Raw genomic sequence first — 15846 nt, forward strand, 5'->3', positions numbered from 1 at the left:
AACTTTAATCTCTGAGATTTGAATAACACATAACATTCTCTTAAACAATCTTACATATAATTAATTCCAAACACCGTCACAGCATTTTTGATTTTTACAGAACCTTTTTCAAAATTTTGAATATCGCCATCCCAACGTAAAAGTCATCGCATGCTAGAAGGGTAATTTCTTATTGACCGAAAAGTCATCGCATGCAAGAAGGGTAATTTCTTATTTACGCCGTTACAAGTTCCGAAGTGACACACGAAATCAATTATTCAAGGAACGGTGCCACCATATGTAAGCTTAGTGGCTTGAAATGCATGGTGGCATAGCAAGCAGTCTTCTGAAGCTGAAGAGCTTTTCGAAAAACTATACATAGTTTGGAAGTCAACAACCTTAATCCGACATCGGTATATCACTTACATTTCTCTTTTCCAAAATTTCTCTAGGGCTGTAGAGGTCAGTTCTCTCTTATCGCTACCGTTCACAACTTCACCGAGTATACATCCGTCTCCGTTTTCTTCTACGCGATCTGCGTCTGTAGCTCAGATAACTGCGAGTGCGATCGCTTTCCCAAAGTGTGACAACGAGTATCTTGTTCGTCAAAATTCTCACTGATAAGTTACGATTTATGCTGCGCATTAGAACTCAATGATGTTGCAGGCTGAAAGAGTTACTGTGTTACTTAAATTACGATTTCCGAGCGGTCAATGCTGATCTCCTCGAGTGTTGGGCGCCATATGCTGCTGTGGAAGCCACTGTTGTTGATGCAACTAACCAACTGCACCAATTTGAGACGAACAATGATCTCTTTGAGCATATATAACATCAAGGAAAACAAACTACAGAAACGTAATATCTGCGTCAAGTTACCTCAGGTATGTGATGTATGACTGAGTTTCTTGTGTTCCAAAATCCGGTTGAAGAAGAACTGCCGCAACTAAAATAAGCTGGAAGACTGTGTTAAGCTGTCAACAGTACTATTTGTTAGGAAAGAGAGAAGGCCTTTATCTCAATCAAACAGAAATCGCAAGCATCACAGTAAGTTTATCTCAATCTCTGGTCTTCGGCACTGTGTGATATTCAGTACAGAATAAAGATTACCTTACTAATAAAGAGAGGTTCCACCTTCTCAGGGCGGGTTTCATCAAGGTTGAAAAAGTCGGACCAACTATTCCACTGAAAAGAGTCAACAATGTCAAATCAGATTTTAACAACATGAGTAACCTAATTATTTTGCCAAAACATCGATAAGACAACGAAACAAAGATCTCACCTTCCACCCCAAGCTACTAGCTCTTTGATATACTGCACCACCAACAAGCCCGACATCCCGGAACACAATGAGCCCAACAAGTCCAGCTTCAGAATCCCAAAATCAAACGAAAGCCAAATTATTTTCCCAACACACAACATCGTCAAAGAAAATGATTAAGGGCTTCATATACCAAAGATAAAACTAAGAAACCAAAAGAAAATAAGCAAACACAGGAAAAGTATGGTCTGTAGGCTGTGAATCAATGTGCAGGTGTTGAGCCTGTGCTTGTATTAACGACAACAACAGCCTAATCTTCACAATCTTCGGTGTCGAAAGATACTTATGCATACATGCACCACCATCCCAGTCCCACAAAACAAAAACAGGACTTCTTGGTACTTACGATGAAGAAGACCCTTATGTACCAAGGCCAGAGCAACGCATCCAATAAGAACCTGCATCACGAGGAAATCACAATTGGCACGTCAACAACCCAAACCACAAGCAAACAGGAATTAAAAAGCACCACTTTGGGAAGAACTGAAAACCGAAAAGCACTTATACCTTGTCAGCAAGGGGATCCAAATAGGACCCAACAATAGAATTGATCTTCATCCTCCTAGCCATGTATCCATCCAACTACACATTCAAATCACAAGTGAAAACACAGTCAAAATCTCAGTAACAAGCAACCATGTCCAGCATAAATCAATTTCTACGAAAAATGCTTCGAAATGACTTACCCAATCAGTTGCCCCAGAGATAACCAACCCCGCCATTGCAGAAGAGTACCATTCATTCGTGATCATCCTGCATACCAATTCCAAATCCTCAAACTTCAAAAAATTAATAAAAAGCATAAAAGTAGCAATTTTTGTTCCCGAAAAACCAAATTAGTAATTGTTACCATCCAAGGAAAGGACCTGAAATCAACCGACTCATGGAGATCAAATTGGGCAAATTGACGAAATCGTCAGCGCCCTCTTTCAACCCGACACGGCGATCCACGACCGTCGGAGCCGGCGATAGTGACCCAACTTCCAATGGGAGCGGGAAGCTCGGTCTCCTCCTTAGCAGGTTCAAGTTCAATGAAGCTTCGATCTTTCTGAGAACGACGGCGTTTCCGCCAATGTAAAGCGGAGTGGAGGACTGCGTGAGCTTCCATGGAGGGAAAGAGAGGAAGAGCGGTCCGTGAAAAGGAACGATCCAATTGGAAAGCGGAGAGAGGAAGGACCTGGAAATCTGAGACGGCAATCGGACGAGAGGGTGGGAGAGAGGGTAGGAGAGAGGAGAGTAGTGAAGAGGGGCGGAGATGGAGGAGGAGGAGGCGGTGGCGGTGACGAAGGTTCTTGATTTTTTAGGGTTTTGGATTAGGGATTTCAAGGACCGGAAGCCCGCCATGACTGAACTGAAGCATTCTGGGGAAGGAAGGTTCTTAACTGTAAGTTGGCCTTGCGGTCTGAATGACACGTGGCAATAGCCTGGCTCTCTTGTTTTCTTACACGTGGAATTCTCCTCTTTTATGATTTTATTTCACTTTTAAATGGTTTGGGCCTTATATTTAATGGAGAAAATATAAATTGATTGGGCTTGGCTATTGCAGTCCATCAACTGCGGCCCGTACCAATTTTCATTGAGCTTAGTACTTTCTTCCATTTTGCGTTCTCGATTTTCAATTTGGTGGAAACTTTTTATAGCATTAGTGGATTAAATTGTTAAATGTTAAAGGGGAAAGAGATAAGTAGAGATCAAATCTGCACTAAATTGCATAAACATTGTTATTTTTGGTCACTGCGGTAAGCGTTATACGTGGAGTATTTGCCCATATTGTTAATTTGTCAAACTTTCCATCAAATTCGAATAAATTATATAATTTTTAAATTTTAAATCCAACCAATGATAATAAACTACATAGACACCAAAACAAGTGGTTTTGTTTGAGTGGTTAGAGTAGAACTATTATATCAGCACAATGACGTGGTATGGTAAATTCGTTTAACTTTTCTGGAAAGTGTACAAGTTAGTTTACATAATTTAACAGTATCGGTAAAATTGTGTTTTAGAGAGCGCGTCTGTTGTATTAGACAGCTCTAACTCAATGGTTCTAACTGTGTCCTTAAAAAAGAAGAAGACCTAGCATTACCACTCTTATATATAAACTTAGTTGTCATTACCAATGTTGGTTTTGAACTTTCAACTTCAAAGCTTTTTCTTCACATTCGTTGCTGCATTTCCTGACGCCGTTTTCATGCATGCCATTGGGATTCATTGAGGGCTTGCAGAATCAGTGACGGTTCTGCCGGCGGCAGAGGCGCTCGGGCGGGAGGAGAGCAGGATGACCTGCTTTTCGTGTTGCAAGGTGGACGACGAGCCTGAAGAATCTGTGAGGAGGGCCAGAATACGAAGGCAATACTCGAGTGGTTTGAAGAGATTGACCTCACTTTTAGCAACTTTTTCGGTTAAGTCAGGTCGAAAAAACACTACTGATTTTCTCATTTTGTTTGTCTTAATGCAATGCAGATTTTGGTATGTGAAAATGTGATTAATCCGTTCAAATTTTGGTTTGCTAACTGGAATTTATAGACTAGGTTTTCGAATTTCGACCATATTTTACGTTGAAACATCCACATTATGCATGAAGAAAGAAACTGGAAATATGATGTATTACATAGGCAATGTGATCAATGTGCAGGTAGCAACGAATGCAGGAATTTACAGAAGGAGATACTCAAGACGGGACACGCGAAAAAAGTCGCTCAGCTTTTTACGTACGAGGAACTAGCTGCTGCAACTGAGAACTTCAATCCTGATTCTCTGCTGGGAGAAGGTGGATTTGGGAAGGTGTACAGAGGTTACTTGGACAGCATTAAACAAGTGTGTCTGTCTTACTCCTTTCTCTTGCGCGTGTGACGAAAGACGATCCTGCAATTTATGTTTTCGATTAAATTGGTTTCAGATTGTGGCAGTGAAGAAACTTGACAGGAAAGGATTGCAAGGGAGCAGAGAGTTTTGTTCTGAAGTTATCATGTTGAGTTTGGTTCAACACGCGAACCTCGTCAATCTTATTGGCTATTGTGCAGAAGGAGACCAGAGAATGTTAGTGTATGAATTCATGGTCAATGGATCTTTGGAGAATCACCTTCTAAGTATGCACAAAAATTATTTGGATCTCGAAAATTTTTGCTCTTATGTGGAGATAAACTAACCGATTTTTTGTTTTCTTAAGATGTATATTCGAATATGGAGCCTCTTGATTGGTATACGAGGATGAAAATAGCTGAAGGAGCAGCTAAAGGGCTCGAGTACCTTCATGAGACTGCCAATCCGCCAGTGATTTATCGCGACTTCAAAGCTTCAAACATTATACTAGACGAAAAATTCTGTCCTAAGCTTTCTGATTTTGGACTTGCTAAGTTAGGTCCAACCGGAGACAAGGACCATGTGACTACTAGAGTGATGGGGACTTATGGCTATTGTGCACCAGAGTATGCTTCAACAGGACAGCTGACAACTAGGTCCGATGTCTACAGCTTTGGCGTTGTGCTTCTTGAGTTGATCACAGGACGGAGAGCTATTGATGAGCGAAGACCGGTTGGACAGCAGATCCTAGTCAGTTGGGTATGTGAACATTCATCAAGTAGCAAAAGCCTTTACGAAGTTACTTGTTACTGTCTCTTTATCGAATCGTATAAGCAGTCTGCTCTGTGTAGGACGTCCTGTCTTTTTCAAAAAGAAAGGACGCATTAAAGAAATTTGAGACGACGTTATGTTTTCTTAACATGTAGTGTCTTTAAGAAAGACAAGACGTCATGCACAGAGAATTTCTCGTCATATAAGACGACATGTTCCTTGCACCCTTAATACCAATCCTATTTTCTATCATGCAGGCAAAGCCAATGCTTAAGGACAGAAAGAGATACGCGTCGATGGCTGACCCGTTGCTTCGAGGCAGATTTCCGGCAAAGGGTCTGAACCAAGCTGTTGCAATTGCTGCAATGTGTCTGAATGAGGAAGCTGATTGCCGGCCTTCGATGGGTGATGTTGTGACCGCTCTCGGGCACCTATCGTTGCCAGACTACGATGGAGAAGGTGCCAAGGGTGCATCGAGAAACAGAGGCAGGCACGTTGAGTCAATAAGAAGCGCAAGAGGAGACAAAGAGCTATAGCAATTAGGATCAAGGTGCAAGCTGAAGAATGTGCTTTGCACCTTATCCAAAGGAATTAGAGGATTGAAATAACAAGCGTTTTTTCATCTTTTTTTATTTTTTATTTTTATTTTTTTTTATTCTTAAAATATATCATGTTTCTCTCTCATAATCTAACAACGGAAATGTTATTGTGACAGTATCTTAAGTCAATCATGCACTATCATGCATTTTAACTTTCATAACAATAATGGTTGATTGGCTTAGGATATCGTCACAGTTGCAATCTTTTTGCTTCGCTTAGCCCTTTCTCTCTTTAGGATATTTTTATGATAGTAACTATAGGACATGGACGATCCTGTTTGATCAAATACCTAGCGACAAACGCCTCCCCTATATCCAGGGATAGCAACGTGGACTAAATGTCGGGTGCAAACCAAGGAACTCACTCCGAATGGTCCTAACAAATTGATGATTTACACAAGATTCGGCAAAAGAAAGAAAGAAAAACTATGAACAGTGACCCTGGCAAGAGAGGATCTTGAGTTTCATTGAATGTATGCAGTCCTATAAGAAAATGATACAGAAATCTAAAAGAAGCATTATCAAAAGTGCTTTTGAGGATTTTGCCTGAAATCAAATGCTCAAGTTGTTCATGTCATCCTTGAGGATCTTGTAATTGAACCCAGGAATCCAGTTTTGCCGATTGGTTTCCGCAACTTCAGCAGCAAAACACATGCTTGCCAAGAACCCTCTGCCGCTGTCACTGCTGCCTCTCCTCTTCCTCCTCCTCCATGTCATTACCAAGAGCCGGAAACTAGACTTGCTACAATGAGCACCGCTACCGCCAGAAGTGAAGCCGAGTATTTGTCCCAGAGGCTTCATTGAGCTTGAGCTTCCACGCCGGTCGAGCTCAAGCTTGCTGAAGTACTCGATCTCCCTCCTGACAAGCGATCCAACCGTGCCTCGCGTGCCTACTGCGATCGGAGCTGTTGCTGCAGCCATTGGACTCGTTTGAGGGAAGTTGGTTTCTGCTGTGCTGCTGGCTTTATACTGCATGATTTATTTGTTTTTTTTTTTATATAAAAAAGGTGTGAAGTGTGATGTAAGAAGAAGCTTGCGGGTAAAGAAGGATGGATTGCTTTAAAGTTGGGGCATCTTCTGCTTTCATCCTTATAAAATTCTTAATTAGGCAAGACATCATATTATCCTGGTGGTTGTCGTAAAAGCAACCGGATTTCTTCGGAACCTAAAGGAATTGAGTCCACTCAAATGATCCGGACAATTGAAATTTGATACTATGGTTACAAAAAGGAAGGTCTTCTAAAAATTATAATAATTGTAACCGTTGGATTAAATTTTAATGACACAAATCATTTGATCCTTGAGCTCAGTATCTTTGGGTCCGGATAAGATCGGTTCCGTCGTAAAAAAGCATGCATAATCTCCGGATTAACTTTTTTACCCTTTTGACTCTGGAGCTCCAATTAACTTTCATGGTAGGGTCTAAAGAACTGTTATTACAAATTAGTATAGGTGGTCAAAATAAATAGTAAGTCTTCGGTGTATATGTTACATTGGCATGTGTTGCTCTCGAGAAAAGTAGTTTAAAAGTAAATATGTGCGTCAATCAAGGTTGATTGATGCTCGTAATCAATTGTTAAAAAAAAAAAAAAAAAAAAAAAATAATGAAAAAAATTTGAAAACTTTAAGTTTTAATGATAAAGACAAAATAAAAGGTAAAGTAAATAGTACCAGATTTGACTTTTTAATGTAAAAATATGATTTTTAGTTAAAGTGAACAGTACCGTAAGCTTTTCGTTAAAACTTCGTTGAAAAAAAGTGTTTCAGTACCATTTTCTTACGAAGGGTAGAAAATTCCGACCTTTTTATGCTTTCCTTGGAAGGTTTAACTTCTTTTGATCCAATAGCGAAGATAAAAGGAATACAAATGGAGAGAGACACCGCTTTAACTAATTGATTACGCATGGGTCTACAGTGATGCAATTGTTAAATGCTGTTGAGGCATGTGATTCATTCATTTTGTCCTTCAGCCCCAGCTGAACAGTCATGAGTGGAACTGTATAAAGGGAACATGCAATTGATTAAAATCAAAAGCTTAAGTGACAAAATCATTTCTTTCAGTTGGTAATTGAAATTATTGAATAGGAGAAAGCCCTGTGAAATTTCTTATAACGATTGGCTAGCTTTTTCTTGGCTGTTTAGTCAAAATGATCATTAACAATGAAAATCAATAGAAGTAGTATTTGAATTTGTCAATCGTAAATCATTTTGATCAGTCTATAAAAAATCTACTAGAATTCTCGTTAAGTGAAGGGGTTGTTTTGACAAAAATACATTTAAAAAGGAAGTCATGTGACACTTTAACGAAAATATTGATATTTTTCATGAAAAAACCAAAATGATTTACTGTGAACAAACTTATGAACCACTTCTATTAATTTTCATTGTCATGAATCAAAATAAAGAATTATAACAATGACTATTTTGGCTAAGCCTTTCTTATTTCTTTCCGAGATTGGTGGTCCGTCCATTTGCTTAAGAAAAGATAAAAAAGAGAGCCCAAGGCTCAAATTAGGTTTTCTTTAGAGATGACACTTTGTCAACTCAAACTAAATCTTTTTTCTTTGGCATTTCTTTTCCACGTACAGTTTGTGAAAAGAACTCCTAAACCCTCCACGACCTTACAACTTAACTAACGTCGAAGAGAAACTTACCTACAATTAGAATGTCACGGTGACAACATCTTTAACCAATTACGCACTACACTATGTCTTAAATACCGCCACCTTGGCATCCCAGATGCGTCATAGGTCTATTGTAGGTTGAGTCGTGAAAACGACAAAACAAAGCATACTTCCATTTATTCAAACTCTTTCACACAAGCAGAAAACATTGGGGAACTTACTGAAGGAAGGAACATATAACTAATGTAATGCAGAAATAAACATTTGGAAACAAGAGAGTTAGAACATTTGAGCTCATATATCTACTATTAACGCCAAACACCGTTACAACATTTCACTCTTGTTCTCTGTTTGTAAGCCTCAAAATTGGATGTTTCCTCTTATTTCCTCGTTATTCTCGTTTCTATTTTCCTACGATTTTTGTTTCAATTTTCTTTATTTTCCTGTATGAGATTTGGTTAGCAATCTAGTGTATGCTGGGAAGATGGCATGAATACCTCAACTTCCGGTGCGAGGCAAGAGCTTGTCGTAGAGCAACATCCACGCTCACACCCTCTCGAAACAGTGACTCGTACAATTGACAAACAAATTGCGACACCTCTTCCTCATCGTCATCCCAAAAACCTGTAGACCGGTCCCCGTTTTCACTATCTTCCCAGTCACTCACCGGACTGGTAGGCTCAGCCTCCTCATCTTCGACTTCGTCTTCGGCCTCTTCCTCGCCAATCTCAAACTTCCCGTTTTCAAAAACACTGAACTCTGCAGATCCATGGACTGCTGTCAGCTGTGTTTCTGGGGGCTGAGCTAAAGAACTTATAACAGCTTTAGCGCCAGAGTCTAAAAATGCTTTAATCAGTGGTGGCGTAGGTCCATATGTCCCTGTGCAAATAATGATCCTATCTCTCCAAGCTCCGACCTATAGTTATCAAAGACAAAAAGCATCAGTTTGATCACTTAAATCGTGTGCCCATATTCATATTTAACTTCACAAACGTAAAGGTGATAGTGTACCATCCAGCGAACATCATCAGGTGTTAAATGGATAGAAGGCACAGTTCTACGAAACAAATATGCTCCAATTTCTTGGCCATCGTCCATAACCTTTAATAAATTCCATCATTAAACAAATCACAGTTAGTAGTTCGGCAGTTTGGCAACTATCCAACAAGTAGCAAAATCAATGGTTTCAATGCTAAAGCAACATACTTGAGTTTGGCGTCCCATATAACGGTGAACGATGCCTCCAATTTGGAAGTACGGTCTACATGCAACCAAATCAGAAATAGTTGAAATATTGGCGAAAGATGAATCAGCCTTCCTGCGGCGGTTTCGCACCACTGATATCAAACTCAGTTTAACACTCTGAAGAAACTTATCTGCAAGCTCTCCAGGCTCAGCAACCACAAATACATCATTCTGCCAACTAAAGAAGCAAACGGCTGGTAAATTAAAACTAGAGCTATATATAACATTAACTCGCAATTATAAAATATCAGTCCAGTAACACTGACCTTAATATCGAGCCAAGAGAGTCATTTTGAAGGGCTAAATGTACAATCCCCACTTGGGGCGAGTTCTGTAACTTCTCGTGCAATGACTGGACGGGTAAAGAAAGCTGTCTAGGTCCTGAAGGAGAATCAGGTGGTGATGCAGCTCCTTTTCCAGACTGTCCATCTAAGCTTAAAGGTGGGACCAAATCGATTCGGCCAACCCTCTGTGGGCCAAAATCAGGACTGTAGAAAAGTGGACTTGATGGAATGCTTGGAGGAAATAAAGGTGATGCAAACGGAGTTGGGAACGTTGTTGCTGGTACCGTTTTCACAAATCCTGATATGCCTTGCATTTGCGATAATCGTATTCCATTACGAGCACAAAATGACTCAAGTGCATGAGCATGGTTCTGAGCACGACCAGAATTGGGGCTATGCGAAGCTTCGACAAGTAGTACGTTGCGCCTCCAACCTAGAGACGGACTTTTTTCCTCTGCTACAGTAAAAGTATCAACAGAGCTTACATTCTAGAAAAAAGAGTAAAAACTGAAATTCACACAGAGAAATTGAAGAAAAATGTCAGCATCAATACCGTCATTTGATGCCTTTGACTTGGGGACATGTGACCACTTCTCATCATGTTGAAAGGGCATAAGTAGTCTCTCACAGGCATCCTTAAGTACAAGAGAATTTTTCTGAATATATTCCTCAACTGCATCTTCCAATTTCAGCCAGAGTGCAGGATCAGTCTCATCCAGTTCCATATCACAGCGTTCATCAACTGCAGGAGAAGAGATAGAAGTGCACTGTTTGAGAATAGTACTTGAAATAAAAAGCCACATCAGAGAAAAAGTCGATGCATGAAAACAAAAGTAGTTAAGGTTTGAAAAACGTTAAAACTTAATCCAAATTGGTTTCCCATGCAGTGGGTTGAGATTCCAGACATTTCATGCTCATGTAAACATATTACTTCAGACTTAACACATACCTGGATTAAACCGAAAATATTGTATTCCAGGGAGCATGGGTAGCAATGTGCTCAAAGCTTCCTCCACCCGTTCCACAGAGCATGCACTTTCTATCAATACCTGACCAGTATCCAGATAACGCCAACCACCTTTTCGCACCTACACTAGCAGATTTTGTGTGAACCAATAAAGCCGAGTAATCACTCCCTAATCTTGCACAAAATATTATGAAATATTTCCTAAATTGACTCTTCACAAGCATAGGAGATGTTATGATTTTACCTTTGTTGGAACATCACCACAGCCAACGGAAACTAAGCAGTCAATTTTTGTGTCTGGCCATAAAAGTTGTGCTTCTCTAATGGAAAAGATTGTAGGATTGTTTGCCACTATTGCACCATCTTGCCAACGATTTACATCTGTACACATTGTAAGATAGAAACATTTAAAAAAAAATTTAAAACCAATAAAGAGGTAATATGCATGCTTAAGAACAAAAGAGAGTACCATCTGAGAAATCATCAAGATAATACGGAGCAGCAGATGACGCTCTTATAGCTTGCCATACTTGATGCTTACAACTTCCTATAAAGGCACTGTGCTTATAGCCACCTTCAGCACATCCAGGAGGTGGTCCAGTTATTCCTGAACTTTCTGAAATTGCAAGAGGCACTTCTAGTGTTCCCGCAGGATACTAGAAATGGAGTACAAAATAACAAGTTAAAATTTAAGCAGTGAATTGATGACCTTTCAACAAAGGAAAAAGTTGTCTCAAACCTGATAATTTCGGAATAAGAAAGGCTGAGCTGGCATCACGCTCACCAAAGTTGATACAACAAAAACTTTGGGAACGTTTTTAACTGCGGACTCTATTAACAGATCCCCATCCTCATCGGCACACATTTCCTTCAACAATCTCTCAAACTGATCTGCACTATGCTGCAAGACAATATGTTATAACTATCCATTAGAACACAAGGCAACAGGGCAGAAAAATATAAATAAAAAAATTACTCCTGTTTTAACTAAATGCTTCACAAAATTCCACTCCTTTCTAGAATTTATGAGGAAAACAAGAGATCAGACAAAAATGATTGCAGTAAAAATAGAAACTTCCTGAATAAGATACAGAAAGGGCAAAGAGGGGGGTGGGGGGTGAGGGGAATTTCATCCCTCTCAAAATATTTTACACATCAATCTTGAAATCCAAAATAGTAAGGGAAAATGAAAGATATATAAACAAACAAAACAAATATAAAGCATGAAGAACATACTTTAGATCCATGTACAACAACTCTAAAACTCTGGGACGAACTTTTATAGAGCTGATCCAACTTCTCTCTCCAACTTGCAGCTTCATTATCCTTTGGCGCAGGTTCAGCAAAGACAAGTTTTCCTGCAAATCATGACATCAGACATGTAAAGAACTAAACAAAAAAAACATGAACAATGAGCAAGGGCAAGCTTTGTGCACACTCATTCCTAATACAGCATACTCACCAAGGTTTTTGTATATTTCTTCACATTGGTCTAAAGACATTAGCTTAATGCCAAGTGCAACAGCAAGCATTCCACCCGTTGATGTGCCGCATATGAGGTCAAACAACTCATGTATCTGTTTTCCAGTTCCCTTCTCAATTGCTTTAAGAATTTGCACAGTTGCCAGACCTTTCATACCACCACCATCCATTGAAAGTATGCGCAGTCCTTGCTTTGGCACCGGTCTCCCCCTTATGGCACGTCGCAGGATTCCATTCTCCCCTGCAAAAGGTATGACATGAACAAAACTCGAAATATAAAGACTAAATCCTTGAAAGCAAAGTAAACTCAAGAGACAAACCGAGAATTGCTAAAGCACGAGCTGCAGCTTTATGCACACGGGGCTCAGGTGCAGCCGTCAAGCGCATTAGAAGTTCACACAAGCTTTCAGAAGTAACCAAAAGACGGCGATTCTCCAGACAGAAGGCCAAATTACCTACTGCCAGCAAAGCTAATCTTTGTACCTAATGAAAGATAAACCTTAAATTAAACGACAATACTAACAAGAAAAGTATGATCGTCAGTGCCTTAGGGAAAAAGTACAGAACTTGCCTCAGGGGTTTTAAGGGCACACAACAATTTCAAAGACTTCAATACATCCTTGGTCAGCATCTTCTGAGCTACAGCATCAGATGCAAAAGCCAGCTTCACCACAACTTGCAACACAGAAATTACTTCCCCCTGGGGCATAGACTTCAAAACCGTTTCGATGGGTTGCATAATGTCAGATTTCATCAACTGCATGGCAACTGAAACATCTGCAGCAAGAGATGAAAGAGCAGAACATGCTTGTTCAACCTGCCAGAAGTCGGAATTCTTAAACCCTATGCAGCAGAAGAGTGATAAGCAGTGAAATCTTTGTCAGGACAGCTAACCAACATACCACATGACGGTTGTCACTGCTTATCATACTTATAAGCTGCCTTACTGCATTCTCATCTTTGCCAACGACTACACGGTTTCCTTGGTCTTGCATAATCTTTGCAAGTGCAGATGCTAGTAAAGGGTGATGACAAGAAGAAAACCGAAATATAAGAGAGAAAAAGGCGCTTAGCTTATGCCTGGACGCGCCAAAATAAGAACTATTTTCCATCTGCAATTACCATCAGTGTATTTCAATAATGTACAGGCTAAGATTATCAATTGCAATGAACAAAAACTTCTATGAAAATTGCATTAATCACTACCTCTATTTGCACGTTCACTGATCTCAAGTTATCATCTGCCACAATCCTGATATTCGCAAGAGACAAATGATGAAGTTTGTGGAGTGGCAAGATTTCAGGAAGAAATTCAAGAGGGTTTCCAAATAGCCTAAGAACTCGTAGCTCAGCCATAGCCCTGCCATAAAATTGGAGGGAACCATTAGACCCTAGAGAAAATCATACACTTTACAAACGCATCTTTATTTAAGAGTTGAAAAAATGTATAGAAAATTAAATATGTTCAAGTGCTGATGAAATGACCTGAAATCCAGCAAAGGCCGGACAAGCTTGTTGTGTTCCAATGAAAGTTCCACCAATCCAACACACTGCCTCAGCTCTACTGCTTACAGGTCCAACAGAAATAATAAAATGAATATGAAAGATTTCACCTCCGAAATATGAACTTGAAGCTGATTAGATTGATAACAGGATTCCAAACTTACAAGGTACTGAAACCAGCATGTTGTAGTCTACCCTGAGGACTTTTAAGCTTTTCAGTTCACCAAGCTCAGAAGGCAAAAGCGAAAATTTATTGTTATCAAGGTACAGCTTTTCGAGAAGAGGCAGCCGAGTCAGCTCTACCGGTAAAACCTGTGAGTAGTATGCAAGAAATAGAGATAGAAACTCAGAACTTATCTCAAGATTCCTTAATCTCACACAATCACTAAAAAGAAAATCACTTTCTTGACATAATTTAAAAAAGAACACAATTGTATCTTTACAGTATCGACAAGCTGTATTTGAAAGTAACAAAACTAATCAATCTAACTATTTAGAGAAACTAGTACTAGAAAGTTCTGGTTTAGCTCTAAAATTAGGAAAAACTACACCAAGAACAGTCATTTATTTCCAAAAATTACACAGCAATCAATCAAAATTTAATAAATCAATTATACATTTATACAGACAATCAGAAAAACAATAAATACAATGAATGAACAAAAGGATTTAAAGAAAGACTCACCGACAACCCACAACCACTCAGATTGACCACGGTGACGCACTGCCAATGCACACCGCAGGCCGCCTCGCCGTCGGCAACTGCAGGCATTGTTGAAGCGAAATTGGAGCGCAGCAAGCGAGTCAAGACTCCAGTGCCATCGCTTTGCTGGCCGGACCCGGCCGTCTTGGTCATGGTCACAGCTCTCAACGGCTCTCTGCGCCTCACCACCCTCATGTCCACACCCACATTCGCTTCCTCTGCCTCCTCGGTCCTCAATTCGACCACCACCGTGTCCTGAGGCATCGGCAACGCCACCATTAGCTGCGACTGGAGCCTCAGAGCCACCTGCTCCTCATCGTCCCCAGCCTGCCAATCCAAGTCGATCCGATACCCTAATTCTTGATCCTGCGTCGCCACGGAAGAGGAGGACGACGAGGACGACGCCGACGACGTACGGTCGAAGGTCTCCGGCGGACCCTCGGTGCCGTACGTGAGCACAAGATGGAAGATCTCCAAGGGCCGCTTCCAGCCCAGTCCCCAAGACATTGTGATCGGCCACAATTAGAGTTCGAATTCAGCGGCGATCTTGATCAGATGGCTGGGAGTTCAGCTGGAGTGGCATTTGGAAATTCATGGCGCGATTGCGATCACGCCGGCGAGAGGGGCAATTGTGGGTCTGTGTGAAGTTGGAGGTTGGATTTGGGGGAGAAATGCGAGGGTCGAGGGTTAGGGTTTTTGGAGGAAGGAGAATTGGGATTAATGGCGGGAGAGAAATCCAGACGGCCTGTGTGGCCTGTGTATGTATTGAGCTTTGGAGGTTTTGTTTCGACAGGGAGAGAACAAAACAGAAACTAAGTGAAATATACAATGGGAAATTTTATTTGAAACTAGCCTTTCTTTACGTCCAAATTAAACTGTAAATGAAAATTATTATTTTTATCTTATCGCATAATTACCATCGAAGTACAAAATAAAATTAACCCTAAAATTAAAATTTATCAATAAACCCACATCTAATTTTCAAACCCTACCATACAAAATCACCATTTTTACGAAACAACATCAATATTGACAGTAAACATTGACAAAAACACTGAAAATGACCTTCAAATGGTGGCCCAGAAAGGGTCTGATCAAATACTGAGAAGTCGAAAGCCGAGCTGATCAAATACTGAGCAAGTCCCAACCAGGCCACTACATAATATACTGGGAGATCCAGGGGAAGTTGAAGAGAGAGTTCTTAGTGAATGTTGTAGAGAAATGGATGCATCATTTTTGGATCATTCCTCATTGTAATGATCATTTTTGGATCATAAGTTGAGTATAGAAAGAGGTTATATGGATTCAAATAAAATTTCTCATATATAATCTCCTTCATTGTAATGACTTTGTAGCTTGCCTTGTTTCGTTTTTTCTCTTTTTGGGTTAAATACAATTTACACCACATGCAAGATTTCAATTAGATTGCCCATTATGCGGCTTAGCCGAACTTCCCCTTTTCCTAGTGTAAAAATATAGATGTACTCTAAACTGCACCAATTTAACTTTTCCGTCAATTTCATCACCTAATTAGACGTTACTTGCTAATGCAGCATAGACTTGACTCAC

At 40.1% G+C, this 15846-nt stretch overlaps 3 protein-coding genes across 4 annotated transcripts; 1 reads left to right on the forward strand and 2 right to left on the reverse strand.

The window, feature by feature from the left end:
* Window positions 1-192: 192 nt before the first annotated feature.
* Window positions 193-2641, reverse strand: LOC137727107 (cardiolipin synthase (CMP-forming), mitochondrial-like). The gene is made up of 8 exons (XM_068466043.1): window positions 2148-2641; window positions 1984-2050; window positions 1805-1879; window positions 1644-1695; window positions 1259-1344; window positions 1087-1161; window positions 856-950; window positions 193-763 (listed from the first exon to the last, which is right to left on the reverse strand). The coding sequence occupies exons 1-8, from the start codon at window positions 2639-2641 to the stop codon at window positions 673-675; spliced, it is 1035 nt and encodes a 344-aa protein (XP_068322144.1). The 3' UTR covers window positions 193-672.
* A 571-nt stretch (window positions 2642-3212) lies between these two features.
* Window positions 3213-6681, forward strand: LOC137720882 (probable serine/threonine-protein kinase PBL23). Its single transcript, XM_068460006.1, has 8 exons — window positions 3213-3225; window positions 3523-3660; window positions 3761-3766; window positions 3933-4114; window positions 4197-4386; window positions 4467-4858; window positions 5128-5306; window positions 6615-6681. Exons 1-8 carry the CDS (start codon window positions 3213-3215, stop codon window positions 6679-6681), a joined length of 1167 nt encoding a protein of 388 aa, XP_068316107.1.
* Window positions 6682-8314: 1633 nt separating this feature from the next.
* On the reverse strand, window positions 8315-15094 carry LOC137727104 (phospholipase A I-like). 2 transcript variants are annotated; one of them, XM_068466036.1, is made up of 18 exons: window positions 14260-15094; window positions 13739-13886; window positions 13557-13635; window positions 13278-13431; window positions 12974-13183; window positions 12643-12888; window positions 12392-12554; window positions 12052-12312; window positions 11826-11947; window positions 11329-11490; window positions 11059-11245; window positions 10834-10970; window positions 10572-10710; window positions 10176-10364; window positions 9605-10076; window positions 9300-9516; window positions 9105-9194; window positions 8315-9009 (listed from the first exon to the last, which is right to left on the reverse strand). In XM_068466036.1, exons 1-18 carry the CDS (start codon window positions 14782-14784, stop codon window positions 8560-8562), a joined length of 3951 nt encoding a protein of 1316 aa, XP_068322137.1. In that variant the 5' UTR covers window positions 14785-15094; the 3' UTR covers window positions 8315-8559. The 2 variants fall into 2 exon arrangements, with proteins under 2 accessions (XP_068322137.1, XP_068322136.1); XM_068466035.1 differs by having other exon boundaries at window positions 9605-10079.
* Window positions 15095-15846: the final 752 nt, after the last annotated feature.

The sequence above is a fragment of the Pyrus communis genome, chromosome 2 (assembly GCF_963583255.1).
Source record: "Pyrus communis chromosome 2, drPyrComm1.1, whole genome shotgun sequence".
Classification (NCBI taxonomy): Eukaryota; Viridiplantae; Streptophyta; class Magnoliopsida; order Rosales; family Rosaceae; genus Pyrus; species Pyrus communis.

What these genes read in the sequence shown, in the direction of transcription:
- LOC137727107 (XM_068466043.1), bottom strand. Translation starts at nt 2,641, where the DNA reads ATGGCGGGCTTCCGGTCCTTGAAATCCCTAATCCAAAACCCTAAAAAA. An exon ending in TCAGGTCCTTTCCTTGGATG is followed by an intron (nt 2,051 to 2,147) that starts GTAACAATTACT and finishes ATTGGTATGCAG; the next exon opens with GATGATCACGAATGAATGGT. An exon ending in CTAGTAGCTTGGGGTGGAAG is followed by an intron (nt 1,162 to 1,258) that starts GTGAGATCTTTG and finishes GACTCTTTTCAG; the next exon opens with TGGAATAGTTGGTCCGACTT.
- LOC137720882 (XM_068460006.1), top strand. An exon ending in AGCAGATCCTAGTCAGTTGG is followed by an intron (nt 4,859 to 5,127) that starts GTATGTGAACAT and finishes TCTATCATGCAG; the next exon opens with GCAAAGCCAATGCTTAAGGA. An exon ending in ACCGCTCTCGGGCACCTATC is followed by an intron (nt 5,307 to 6,614) that starts GTTGCCAGACTA and finishes TTGTCGTAAAAG; the next exon opens with CAACCGGATTTCTTCGGAAC.
- LOC137727104 (XM_068466035.1), bottom strand. Translation starts at nt 14,784, where the DNA reads ATGTCTTGGGGACTGGGCTGGAAGCGGCCCTTGGAGATCTTCCATCTT. An exon ending in TCTCTTGGCTCGATATTAAG is followed by an intron (nt 9,517 to 9,604) that starts GTCAGTGTTACT and finishes TTGCTTCTTTAG; the next exon opens with TTGGCAGAATGATGTATTTG. An exon ending in CTGATGATGTTCGCTGGATG is followed by an intron (nt 9,010 to 9,104) that starts GTACACTATCAC and finishes TGATAACTATAG; the next exon opens with GTCGGAGCTTGGAGAGATAG.